This window comes from Leishmania donovani, chromosome 27 (genome assembly GCF_000227135.1).
Source record: "Leishmania donovani BPK282A1 complete genome, chromosome 27".
Classification (NCBI taxonomy): domain Eukaryota; phylum Euglenozoa; class Kinetoplastea; order Trypanosomatida; family Trypanosomatidae; genus Leishmania; species Leishmania donovani.
The window spans coordinates 501,750-514,923 of record NC_018254.1 but is presented as its reverse complement, the minus strand read 5'-3'; the positions used below and the strand labels follow the sequence as shown (position 1 = coordinate 514,923).

General features: G+C 59.5%; 3 protein-coding genes across 3 annotated transcripts; all 3 read right to left on the bottom strand.

The window, feature by feature from the left end:
* Position 1: 1 nt before the first annotated feature.
* On the bottom strand, positions 2 to 340 carry LDBPK_271300 (60S acidic ribosomal subunit protein, putative; the record flags this gene model as incomplete). The annotated part of the gene is made up of 1 exon (XM_003861935.1): positions 2 to 340. A coding segment is annotated over one exon (339 nt), but the record flags the coding sequence as incomplete, so codon positions are not given.
* Positions 341 to 2,285: 1,945 nt separating this feature from the next.
* Positions 2,286 to 6,860, bottom strand: LDBPK_271290 (protein kinase, putative; the record flags this gene model as incomplete). The annotated part of the gene is made up of 1 exon (XM_003861934.1): positions 2,286 to 6,860. One exon carries the CDS (start codon positions 6,858 to 6,860, stop codon positions 2,286 to 2,288), a length of 4,575 nt encoding a protein of 1,524 aa, XP_003861982.1.
* Positions 6,861 to 9,578: 2,718 nt separating this feature from the next.
* Positions 9,579 to 11,639, bottom strand: LDBPK_271280 (hypothetical protein, conserved; the record flags this gene model as incomplete). Its single annotated transcript, XM_003861933.1, has 1 exon — positions 9,579 to 11,639. One exon carries the CDS (start codon positions 11,637 to 11,639, stop codon positions 9,579 to 9,581), a length of 2,061 nt encoding a protein of 686 aa, XP_003861981.1.
* Positions 11,640 to 13,174: the final 1,535 nt, after the last annotated feature.

Here is a 13,174-nt window from a genome sequence, read left to right as displayed (position 1 = left end):
CGCGGTGCGCGTCAAGCACAGAGGTGATCTCCTGGACAGCGTTGTTAGTGAAGATGAGGCCGGTGTTGCCGCTCAGCAGGTTGTACTCCTCACACTGATCGTTGAAGCGCTTCGCCTCGGGGCTCGCGTCCTTGGCTTGCGCGCGCTTCTCCACGATCTTCGCCTGCAGCGTCTTCTTGCCCATAATGAACTCGGCCTTGCCGCGCAGCGCACGGCGCACATCGTGCACCTGCTGCGAGCGGACGTTGTCCATGCCCACGAACAGCACGCAGCTGTACTTGGTCAGGCAGTCGACGAGGCGCTCCTCGTACTCGCGCTTGGCAGTGGTGATAGACGGCATCGTTGCGAAAGGGAACTGCAAAGCAGCAGGGGAGGCCGTGACGCAACGATTTGTGGGTGCGTATGTTGTGAGTGTTGAGCGCACAACGAAGGTTGCGAGGCCCGAGGAAATAGAAAGGGAACAAGTAAAAGGCAGTCAAGGCAGGCAGGGGACGGAGCAGAAAGCAGAGAGCAGAGAAGAGTGGCAGATGAAGAGGGGTGCAGAGTTTCATTGAAGGCACGCAGGGATATATGTGCGCTCGTGTGTGCGTGTGCGTGTGCGTGTGCGTGTATGCGTGAAGTGCGCAGTAAGGAAGGCCGGTTCCTAAACAAAAAGGGGGTACGCGGACATCCGCGCATCCATTCTTCAGAGACAGCGGGACCGCCCACGCACGCCTGTAGTTTTTTTTTTTTTGCTTCGTATGAGGGCTCCCCACTCTATCCGGACTCAAGCGTATAAAACAAAGCGCAACGCACGAGAGAGGGAAAACAACGCAAAACATTCGCATGCCCCAAACGGCGAACAACAGCAACAACAAAAAATTAGAGGCGGGGGCACAGCGATTGTTTGGTGCTATCACCGGTGTGCCTACCGCGTCTGCTCACACATACACACACATACATACCTCAAGCCCGCCCATTTGCCCTTGTCTACCGTGGTGCCGAAGGTACGCTGCTCACGTTGTTGCTACTGAGTAGGTGGTGTATACCCCTCTCTTTTCGTGTGTCTTAAGCGAAGCTCGGGAAGCAAGGCGGAAAGGCTAAACACACACACACACGCGCATAAAGCAAGAGGAGGGAGGAGGGGGAGGCGGAAAAAGGAAAGAGAGAGGGAGCACTTGAAACCACGAGACGGTAAACACTCATATGCATGCACACAGGCGCACTGGTGTTCAAGTGTCAGACACGCAGACAGTACACATACACAGAAATAGACAAGGACATCAGAGTATGTGATAAGCAAGGAAAGTCACTAGAAAGCGAGCCAGCGACGTGCGCACACACATACAGACGAAATACAAGTATTCGGCCTCAGGTCGGCGGGGTATGGGGGAAGGCATCAAAACAGACGGACAAAGAACGGGCAAGCACACGCAGAGGAAAAGAGACAACGGAAGCAACGCGTTGAAGGGGGATACAAGGACCGATGAACAGTGCGCATTACGAAGTAACGCGCAGAGAGGCAATGAAACTAGAAAATACGAGGGAACAAGGCAGGTGGAGTGTGGACACGGACGGGGAGAGGAGGCGCCGCTGTCGGATGGCGAGGGGGGAGGGGAACGGCGCAGGGTACGGGCAGAGGAACGGAAGAGGTGCACAAGCAACCGTAGCAGGTGAGGCAACCCAAGCGGGAGGAAGACAAAACGAGGAGGAGGTAGAGGGGCACCACACGAGGTGTACGACCGGGTGTGTGAGTACCCGGTCAGAAAAACAACGTGAAAGAGCAGGACACAACGAGACGCGTGGAGTCTATGGGAGATGTGTAAAGAAAACAGCACGGGAAAGAAAGGTTGCAAAGGACGCGAGAATCGGCTATTCTTGACACCACCGACCTGCCCCGCTCCCTGCCATCCCTTATGCTGCAAGCCATCTCACTCCTTTCCGCTGTCTGCCTGCCGGTCCCATTTATCCAATCTCCGCTTCACCACCACCCCTCCACCGCCTCACACATGGCCTAGTTGCCCTCCCTCTCTCTCGCTCTCGCTCTCGTCACCAAGACGAGGGAGGAGGATGAGGCGGTGACAAAACGGATGACGGCATAAAGCGGAGGGAATAGAGAGGGAGCCGGTGGTGGGCGGGAGTGTAACACAAGGAAGGGGCGATGATGTCCATTTCACCTCATCGCATGCATCGATGCCAAGACACGGTCAGTCACATGCACACGGCGGCACTCCCGCTTGCTGCATCTCTCACCCGCTGTCGCTGTTGCTCACACGCCCGACGCCGCAAGCACAGACGCAAAAACTCTACTTGCTCCTCAGATTACGAAAAATGCCGAGACCCCATAACTTGCGCTTTGCCGGCTGCTGCGCAGCGGCCACCGTCTCCGTCGCCGACAGCCCCCTCGACTCATGGTGTGAAAGCGACTCCGCTTCGGCGGTGCATTCGGAGTCGAGATCGTCGCCATGGTTGTGACTCAAATGGTGAAGACGATGATGATTGTGATGGCCTTCACCTCCGCGAACGGCGCTATTGGTGGCCGTCGGCAACGCTTTGGAGCTACGCCGGCCTATGTCCGGCGACGAGGAGGACAAGGCGTGATGTCGATCGCTGCTGGTCCCCCAGTCCAGCATCTCCTGCATCTCCTTCTGTGCCATGGAGAGCTCCTTGGGCAGATGGCCGGACGCACCTGTACGCCAGGTGGCGCTGCTGACGTCAAGTCTACCCGAGCCACCCGTGTACCACTCGATCGGGCAGGCAACGATGTCGGAGTGTGCAGATGAAGTCGCGGTCGTCGTGGCCAGCGGCTGTGGTGGAGTCTGGCGGTGCGGTCCCCCAACCGTAAGCGGCGGGGTACGCGAGCTGCTGCTGCGCTCACTGAGAACAGCGCCACAGATGGTGCTGCTCTGAGTAGCGGGAGAGCTGGAAAGGGGAGGCGGGGTCTCCGCACTCGCGGAGGTGTGCGGCGAGAGGGGAGAGGAGCCAGCCGGCTGCCGAATCGTAGTGGCCACCCCGACGGGGCCTCCAGGCTCGCGCGGCGCGCGTGCGACACCGCCAGCCGCCTTCGCGACAACGCCGTCGTAAGGCGATTTGCCGAAGGACGCGCCGCCTCGAGAGCGACTCTTATCGCGTGGGAGCTCCCTCCTCATGACCTCTCTCTGGCGCGTCGGCGGCGAGACCGGGCAGGGGCGCTGCTGTTGCTGTTGCTGCTGCTGCTGCTGCTGTTGTCGCGGGTACGAGGAGGCAAGAGGAAGAGGAAGCACTACACCGTGGGGCGACCGCTGAAACTGTGGGCCGGCTTCCAAGCCTCGCGTACTTGAAGAAGGACTGGTTGCGTAGAGTGAGATGGATGTGTCCCACGATCCGACGTGTGCGCTGGTCGGTGATGTCGCCGCAAGGGTCGTGCTTGCGCGTGCGTCGGACCCGGGGAATCGGCTACGACAAGCCGACAACGCAGACGCAGAGGGCGCGGTGGGATCCTTTACTCGAGCTGCGCATGCCGGCTCGTGATGCGGCACTTCCCTGTCTGTGTTCTGCAGCAGCTCCTCTGAGTTCTCAGTGGCGGCTGAGGCGCGTGCAGACTGATCGCGCCACGTAGTCCCGAGCGAGTGGCGACGAGGACCACCAACAGAACGGCTGCGGGCCCCGACATCCCCATCGCTGCCGCTGAGAGTACTCAAGTCACTCTCGATATCAACGTGCTCGCTCCTCTCCCCCTCCTCAGCAAAGCTGCAGCCGGCGCTGCCGTCGCTGCCGGCGCTGCCGCCGTTGTTGCTGGTGTCGCTGCCGCTGCTCATGGTGGCTGTGAGGGAAGTGTCCTCGTCGCTGCTCCGGTGCATCATGTTTAGCCTCCGCCGCCGCTCCGTCAGGCGGCGCTCCTCGTCGGTGTACGCCTCGCGTGCCTGAGTGATAATTTCCGTGATCATCTGCGTGTACTCGTTCTCGTCCTCCTCCACACCGGCGGACTTGAACGATGTCGTGCGACAGCGATCGGTCGACGCAGCCGTCCCTGGAATGGCCGGTGGGGATCCTCCAAGAAGGTTATGGCTTGGGCCTACGTTGTCCTCAGCCTTTTCAGCACCGCCGCCATCGTCGTCGTCATCCTCATCCACGGCCTGCAAGCTGAAACCGATATTCACGCTGCGGGTGTAGTGATCAAGCTGGGGGCCCGAGGCGCTCTTCGAATGCGAATTCGGCGACCGTAAAAGGGCACCTGCATCGGGGTCCGAAATGGGCCTGTGACCGCTGCTGTGCATTCCTTGTGACGGTAGAGACATACCCGCAAAGACCTGCACCGGAGAGCTCACTTGCATGTCCTTGGCACCGCCGCCTACCTCATCGCCCTCGCCACGGTACTGCTGCCGCTCCTGCTGGTGCGCCGCGGCGTCAAGCGCACTGCTAAGGTTCACTTGCCGGACAGCTCGCTTCACGGCCGACTGCCGCGCGCTCGCCCCGTAGGACGACAGCAGCTCGTCCTCTTCTGAATCTTCCATCAGGTCCACGTCAAAAAAGGGGTGCTGCAAGAGCTCCGCCACAGTGGCTCGCTCGCCTGGATCGATCCGCAGGCAGCGCCGCAGGAAATCCTGCGCCTCGAGAGAAAGATCGGTCGGGATGGCGGGTGGCGACTTGGCGCAGGCCAACGCGTACACAACACCCTGCAGGGTCATGCCGGGGGGGAAGTTCCACGGCATCCCGGTGTCGTTTGTCATCTCTAGGCACAGGCAGCCAAAGGCCCAGACATCGGACTTCTCCGTGGCTGGCTCGCCCCGGCACACCTCCGGAGCCATCCACAGTGGAGTGCCACCGCCGCTCAGCGTTGTCGTGGCTTGGTTCAGGTTGCCACTACAGCCGAAGTCGACAATCTTCGCACATCCGCTCTCGTCGAGCAGCACGTTCGCGCCTTTGATGTCGCGGTGCAAGATGCCGTTTGCGTGGAGGTGAGAAAGGCCGAGAAGCACCATGTACGCATAGCGCTGGAAGACCGACTCGCGGAACCGCCCCACCGACTTGCGCAAGGAGTTGATGCTGCCACCGCTAATGTACTCCATTATGATGTAGTAGTGATGCGCACTGTAGCGCGACCCGAGGTAGCGGACGCAATTCGGATGTGGGGGGATGCTGCTCATGGCGCGCACCTCGCGGTCGATCGCTTTCAAGTTAGCGTTCTCGAGCTTCAGCTCCTTCACAGCCGCGAGGGAGCCATCGGAGAGGATCGCCTGGTAGACAATGCCGAAGCCGCCGGAGCCGACGGCGCGCCCGCGCTGGAAGGAGATGGCGCGAGGGGTGACGGCGCCGCTGCGATCGCCGTGGCGCGGGGTACGACCGCCGCCACCACTCGAGCTGGCGTTCATTCCATTGAGTCGGCTCATGCTGCTGCCAGCGGCGGTGGTGCTCGTAGGCGACACGTTGATATGTAGCAAGCTGGGACTCCCTGTCGCCTGCACGAACATTGGCGAGGCTGAGGACATGCAGATGGGGCTCACAGGGGACGCGCTGTCGCGCGCTGAGCGGTGAAAGCGGTCGCTGTTGGAGCCGCTTCCAACACTCTGAGACCCATCTGCCGCGCCGATTACGTTGCACTCTGTGGGGGAGAACTCGCTGATGGATGCCGAGAAACGCCGCTGCATTTGCTGCTCGCCTTCCAGAGGGAAGCTGGCGCCTTGCAGCATCCCTGTCGCCGTGTGGCGACCGACGTCTCCAGCCGCGCTTGGGGGAGTGCTTCTGTGGTGGCTGCTTTTCCCGCTGAGCTGCTGCTCATACGCCCATCTATCTGGGGTCTTGTCCGCGTCACCGGGAGCCATCAATCGGTCTGCACCAATGCTGCAGAGCGAGGTACCAGCCTCGCGCGGTGCCGGGTTGTTGCCCCTTTGCACGCGGCCAAGGCTCCGCAACAACTGCCGGCTGGAGTGGTCGAGGATAGAGCCGTCGTGTTCGCCCAGCGCCTCGTCGTCGCCATCCTCTTCCGAAGCACTGGGGGTGTACTGCGTCCAGGTGAAGTCTGACTGTAGCCGAAAGCTGTCCTGACGTGCCGGCTGCCGATGCTGTTCTGCCTCATCACGTTGTGCCGTGGAGAAAGACGATGAGGCCGCCGCAGCCGCCGGGGCAGAGGTGCGTCCAAACGCCGTTGATGCGTGAGCAGAGCCGCTCTCGCCGCAGCTCTCACCCGCACGAAGCCCACGCGGACTTCCAGCATACAATGAGCTTCCCTGCGAGGGACTCGTTGGTCTAGACATCCCGTTGGCTACGATGCTACCGCCGGCACCTGTGCCGACGCCGGAGGCTGAACTAGCTATGGGCAGATCATCAATGGGCCAGTGAGGCGACGCCTGCGAGGTTGCCGTCGGCGTCGTGTTATTTGATTCTCTCCGCCCGTCGCGGTACCCGCCAAAGCCAACGGCAGAGCTGCGCGAGAGCCCAGTGTCGGCGCTGAGCCCTGCCTCTATCAAGTGGGAAGGGGCCACCTCGCGACCACTACTGCCCGTCGGGTGGGTCAGCCCTGACGGCTTGTGACTGTGCACGTGCGAGTACGACGTAGCGGACGACGACGAGGTTGTCGATGTCGCCGACTCGAGCAGCGGCGGCGTGACGTCCTCTGTGGCGGAGCTACGCGAAGGGTGACGGTGGTGGTTCTTGACCTTTGTGGCGAACGCTGCCGTCCTGGGGGATCCACCGCTGCCCTCGCCTGATACCGTATTGCCGTGCGTGCTGGAGGAGCTGGCGCTCTTGGAGCACGCCTCCAAGTGCTTCAGGAACCACGTCCGACTCTTGCAATGTCGGTGGCACCGAGGGCACTCGAAGAAGTCGTCACGTGAGAAGGCAGCAGCAACGCTAGTGGCATCAGGGAAGGCAGACGAGTGAGTGTCAGATGGTGAAGAGCTCATACGATCTCCAGCCTACGCGTCGGTATCGTCGCAGAACACGTAATAAGGAAAGAAAGCCTGTGCACGTGCGGGGGGGGGAGGGGGAGAGATGGAAAAGAGGGAGTGTCGGTGCGCAACGGCACGCAAAGCGCATCACAGTCGAAGGAGGGAGCAAGGCTAATCACCGTGCACGCAGGGCCGAGGCAGCCAATGGGGGCACACAAGCGCACACCCACACCCACACCCAGAGAAACAGATACACCGACAGGGACGCACACGCAGACAGGCAGGGTCAAGTATGCAACAAGCACGAGAGAGAGAAAGAAGAACAGGGAGGAACAACGAAAAAGTAAAAAGGTTCAAAGAGAGAACGGGCGAGTGTGTGTGATGTGCGATGTGGAGAGGGAGGGCAAAGAAGAACCCAGGCACTCACAACGACAAGAAGAAAAAAGGAGAAGGTGTTCTCGTATTCCTGTGAGGAGCACACGCACCACCACCACCACCACCACCACGATCACTGCCAACACCAACAGAAGAAACAAAAACAAATGCTCGACCAGAACCGAAAAAAAAAAGATGAGGAGGGGAGGGGGGGGGGTAAAATTAACAAAGAAAACGGCCGCAGGAGTGACGAAGTGCGTACGCAGAGATACCAATGAAGCACAGACACACACACACACACAATAACAAAAGAAAAATAGAGCTCGGGGCTACCTTTATATATGTTTTCTTTCCCTTTGTTCGTTTTTGTGCTGTACCGCCGTCGTTTCGTGGGAGGGCGACTGCGCTGGGGGAAAGGAAAGAAGGCCAGACACGAGGCTGACAGGAACGACGTTGCTGTGCCTGATAAGAGATGGGCAAAGGGAAGAACGCGAGATATCAGGCGCGCCTCTCGAAGACCTGGTCACGCAGGCGCGGGTGCTGAGGGGAGACGGTGGGGTGCACTGTGAGGCAGGCAGTGAGGGAGAGAGAGAGAGAGAGGGAGTAGGCGGCAAGACGTTATGCGGTGAGCTGCCAGGGAATGGTGGTTGAGGGGAGGAGGAGGGGGGAACGTGCTTTCACTTCACTCAGCACATATGCAATGGCAAATGGGCAGAAAAGGGAGAGCCCAAGAGAGAAACAAACAACCAAAAAAAGGAGGGAAGGGGAAGACAAACATACAGGCCCAGGCAAAGGTGACGCGCAACACGTCACAACTACGTCTCACCGGCACGCACGCAAAACACGCGGAAACACAAATAACAGCAACAGAAACTACGCAGCGCCACGCCCGGCTTGTCTTGGCTGTCCTTATCCTGCCCGCAGCTCCACTCAGAAGAAGAGCAGAGAAAGAGAGCGAAAAAAAAAGGAGGAGAGGCAGCACACAACTGCGAAGCAGCGTCGTCGTCGGAGGAGGAAGCAGCCGCGCAGCGCACGCTTTCGCCTTCCGTTCCCAAGCACCTTTGATCAAAACTCACAGAGACACAACAACACAGAAAATGGTGTGTGTGTGTGTGTGTGTGTGGGATGGGCAAAGAAGCAGAGATGCCTGAGATGGAACCGACAACAACAACAAAGGAAGAGAAGAAGGCCCGGATGCAGAAGAGGGGTCCATAGCAAAGGAAAAAAAAACTCAAACAAGGGAGGACGTGGTTGGGAGCAGACAGATACGTGGAAGGGGCAGAGCAGCGCTAAATAATGCTATACTAGGAACGCCTCCTTCGGCCTATGCTTGTGTCCCCGTGTGTATGGTCCGCGTGAAATAAAGAGACGGCGTGGCGAAGCAGCTCGGTGAGCGCGCACAGCGAAGGATGCGCGTGTGGGTTGGAGTGCGTGTGGGATGAGTGAGTGTATGCGACTGAGTCAGCCGAGCGTGTGCACAATCGTAGCGACTATGTCACTCTAAAGTCGCGATTTGGGGTATGTAATCGGGGGCAGTTGGTGACGTGGGGAGGGAAGAAGAGTTCTCAAAGGGGACGCGCGAGAGAGTAGGAAGTAGGGGGCTGCGAAACAGCATCAGCATCGGTCAGTGCTACTGGTGCCTGCTGCGTCAACAACAAGGACGTAAGAGAGACGCTACACAGCCACGTCTCTGTCCCTCCGCCGTAGTGTCACCGTCTTTGGTGCCTTGGGAAGAAACGCAAAAAGCAAGGCTGCGTCTCACCCCACCTCTTCCGTCGCCAACGATGGCGGAGTAACAGTAGCGCATTCGCGTTCTCTTTTCGTTTTCTGCTTGTGTGTGTGTGTGTGTGTGCTTGCGCACACGCAGCCAACTCCTCGTTGCTTGAAAACAACAGCAAAACGCAAGGAAAAATAAAGGTAGAAATGATGGAATAGACAGTAAAAAGAAAAGTGTGCGCTGGAGACTACACCCGCGCGCACGCCTAATATCGGCCACAGCAAAGGACAGCAGCACAAACGAACGCAACAACACTGCGGTGCGAGAGCACTATTCAAGGCGGAAAAGACAGAAATAACTGGAAAGAGCAGATGATACTGGCCGCGGTAGCCACGAAAGGAGCGTTGGCGGGAGCGAGAAGGAGAGAGCAGAAGACAAGACGCCATGGAAGTGCATGTACACACGTGTAAAACAAGCAAAGATGCTGCCGCAGAGAACACGGCAGCGCAAGGTGGTAAGTCCACCCCACCACAGCAGCACGGTTGCATGGAAACGGAGCAGCAAGGAAGAGATGGCATACCGGATATTACGCGCTGCGTGTACCGCGAGGGTCACGTCCGTCAAACAGCCCGGGATTCCTCTTAGAGAGTATGCATGGCCGCAGGCGAGTATGGCGAAGTCTGCAGCGTCATCACCCCTGGTGGAGCTCCGCCTTGCGGTACACCCGGGTAGTACCCTACGGTAGCGGGCGGGTAGGGCTGAGGGTATTGTTGGGCCACCGGTACGCACGGCGGCTGGGCGAAAGGATAGACGCCGTACTCAGGGCGTGAAGGCGGCGGCATTCCCGCTGTTGGCACGACTGTTGCCACTGGGTTGGGGTAGAGGTAGCAGCCACCAGGTGCTACCGCAGAGGGTGCCGGTGCCGCCGGTATCGGCTGGTATACGTTCGAGGGCATGACAGTGGTGTACGAGCTCATGGGAATTTGCGGCGCCATCAAGTGCGGGGCTGGAAGGGCGGCAGCTGGCGGCATGACGATTGGGGTGGCGGACGTCGAGGAGACAGAGTGGGCGGCCAAGGCTGACGTGGTCGATGCTCTGTGCTGCCACTGCGACTCCGCGGCAAGTCTCTTCTTCTCGATCTCGGCCAGCTCCTTCTCTCGGATGCGCCGTTTGTACGCCTCCTCCTGATCGCGCAAGTAGGCAAGTTGTTGTTTCTTCTCCCTTTCTTCCTGCTGCATTCTGGCCTGACGAAGCGCCTCCTCTTGTCGAGCACGCACCGCTTCGGCCTCAGCGTGGATGCGGGCCTCAGCTTCCCGCTCGAGTCGCTCCGCCTCCGCGGCTGCGGCGCGCTCCGCGATGCGCTGCCGCAGCATTTCTTCCTTCTCGCGTACTTCGCGCATCTTCTTATCCCGCGCCACACGCGCCGCCTCCTCCTCCGAAGCCTTACGGCGGTCCTCTGTCTCTTGTATGCGCCGCCGCAGCTCCTCCTCTTCGGCTGCCACCTGTGCCAACTTTGCGCGTCGCTCCGCCTCCTGCCGCACCTCCATCTCCTCTCGTTCCCGCATACGGCTCTGCAGGGTAAATTCTTCTTTCAGCAGCGCATCATAGCGCCGCGCCAGTTCGTCCTTCCGTTTCTGCTCAGCTTCGCGCTGGCGTCGCTCAGCCTCCTCCTGCTTGTACTTTTCCTTGAGAGCTATCTCTGCGCGCAACTGCTCTTCCTGCACGCGCAGCAGGCGCAGCTGCTCCTCGCGGCGGCGCTTCATTTCCGCCTCCTCTGCCTCCAGCATGCGGATGGCCTTGCGGCGCAGTTCCGTCGGAGAAAGCGCCTCAGTGGCCTCGCGAGACGCCTGCACCTGTGTTTCCACGGAGACAGCCGGCTCATAGGAGAGGGTGCCGTCCTCTTTGAGTCCCGTCACCGCGCCGGTGTTCTGGAAGGAAGTGCGGTCGTTCACGTCGCTCAGGCGTTTCCCCATGGCTAGCTCATGCGCTAGCGCCTCTCGCGCGGCCGCCATAGCGGCCTTCTTCGCATTTTCGTTGTCCACCCGCCGCTGCTCCTGCCGCTGCGCTGTTTCAATCCACTGCGGCACCGTCTCCTCGACCCACTTCAGGAACTTATCGTAAGCGTCGTGTACCGCCTTCCGGGCTGCCGCTTCTTCGGATACGATGACACTCGCGGCAGCGCGCACCTCAGGCGGCAGCTCCCTCTGCTGCAGCTGCTTCAGTTCACTCCGCCACGACGCCAAGTCACTCTCCCACTTCTGCTCCATGCTCTTCCGCTTCTTGTACTCCTGGAAGATGAGAGCGACGTAAGAGCGCTCGTACTCCTCCTGCACATGGAAGCGGTGCACGTAATGAGCAATCGAGGCAGCATCCTCCTTGGACATCGGCGTCGGCAACGTCACCATGACCGGGGCCATGAGCTCGGCGAGCCGGCTATCGGCGGTGCGCACAGGAGACGCGGCTGGACTGCGCCTGCCGCGCAGGTCCTCCTCCTCGCTGCCGGATAGCCCGCCGTTGCTCACCCCAGCTCCGGAGCTGGTGCCGTTGGGCCCCACAGCGGTGCTGCCGCTACTCGCCGCGCATATGCCGGAGAGGCGTAGAAGAGGCGCAAACTCCTTGTGGATGTCCGCCAACTGGGGAGCGACATCGACCTTGGCAAGGAGGGTGGTGGCCGGGAGCCCGCTCACCGGTGATGGAAACATCGCGAAGAAGAACACTTGATGATGACGCGTCCTGGGCACGCGGTAAGGAGAACAAGACTGAAAAAAACAAGAATGCAGTCGCTCAACGCGAAGGCCAGCGTGGTTTCACGTTTTCGCCTGTGCGTCAGTGATAGGCACCGGCTGCACGATGCGATCGAAGAGAAGCAACTCTCTCTCTCCCCGGGCGTCTGCGCTTTTGTGTTCCAAGACGTTCTCAGCAACCACCACCACCCGCGACAACGAAGAGCGACAGCAACAACACAAGAAAAGATGAAACACAGCAACGAAAGACCTCCCCTCCCCGCGCAAAGAGAAATCAACAAGCGTGCCACAGAGGAGACGGAGAAGAAGCGGGCGGGGGTGGGGGAGAACCGAAGAACAACTGCAACGAGCCAAAGAGATTTTCGTGTGGGCAATGCCGGATACAGACGCGTGTTTCTTTTTCCAATGCAGTGGCGTGAGCTCAAGCCCCGGAGCCTCCTCTCCTGTGAGTGTGCCTATGTGAAGCAGAGCGCGTGCAATCTGCTTGCTTGTCCGTGCTGCAGAACAGCTCTGTGAATGCCGCACGAGTTACCGGCTCTCAGAGATAGAGAGCGCGCACACGCACACAACGCACAGACACTCGTACGAAGAAAATGAAAAAGGAAGGAGGGACGGAAGGAGGCGGCATCCAGATAAAACGAGCCTCGAGTGTGTTCTCCTCTTCAATGTTTTTCGTTGTTTGTCGTGTATCGGTTCGGTTTTCTGTCGCGGAGGCAAGCCAATATGCAGTCGTGTATATGCGGGTGTGTGAGCGGGAGGGAAGTGTTGAGAGGCCGCGACCAGCAGTGAAGCGAGACCAGAGAAGATCCAAGGAGGAGTGGAGGAGATAGAGAGAGAGTTGGAGACGAAGACGAGGCAGAAATGGAAAGGCGCAGAAAACGGTAAAATGGCGGCAGAGGGCAGCCCAAAGCGGTGGATTGATCTGGCAACCGCAGGAGTGGCTTCTGTGTTCCTGTGCAAAGCCAGTGAGCTATGCCAGCTGGCCCGCAACAAACCGCACGAGTGCACCAATGGCTGCTTCCCTCTGCCATGCCGAACATGGATTAGCTGTCGAGAGACGAAGAGATCAAAGACGAAGCAAACAGGGAGGGGTGCGCAAGCACATACGCACTCTGAACATCTCAGACACCACACGCCCTCTTGCTCGTGCCTATTACGTGTTTTGTTTCATTGGAGCGGTAGTCAGCAACGGAACAACGATTCGAGCGCTGAAAAGGGGCTCAGAAGAAAAACAAAAACGAGAACACGCGCAGACGAAAAAAAGGGAAGGGTGGAGGGCAGAGGGGAGAAGCGAAAGGGGAGAGCGAGAATCCCGCGGCAACTCGTGCCAGCATGCTCCGCATCTCCTCGCCATAGCACGATCTACCGTGTAAGCACCAAAGAGAGAGAAAGAGATCGGCAGTGCGAAAAGAAGGGGGGCGATGCCAGGGCAGGCTCTGCATATCCAACAGAGCCCAGGTGTGGCTTGCACACGACCCATGCGCCCGTGCATA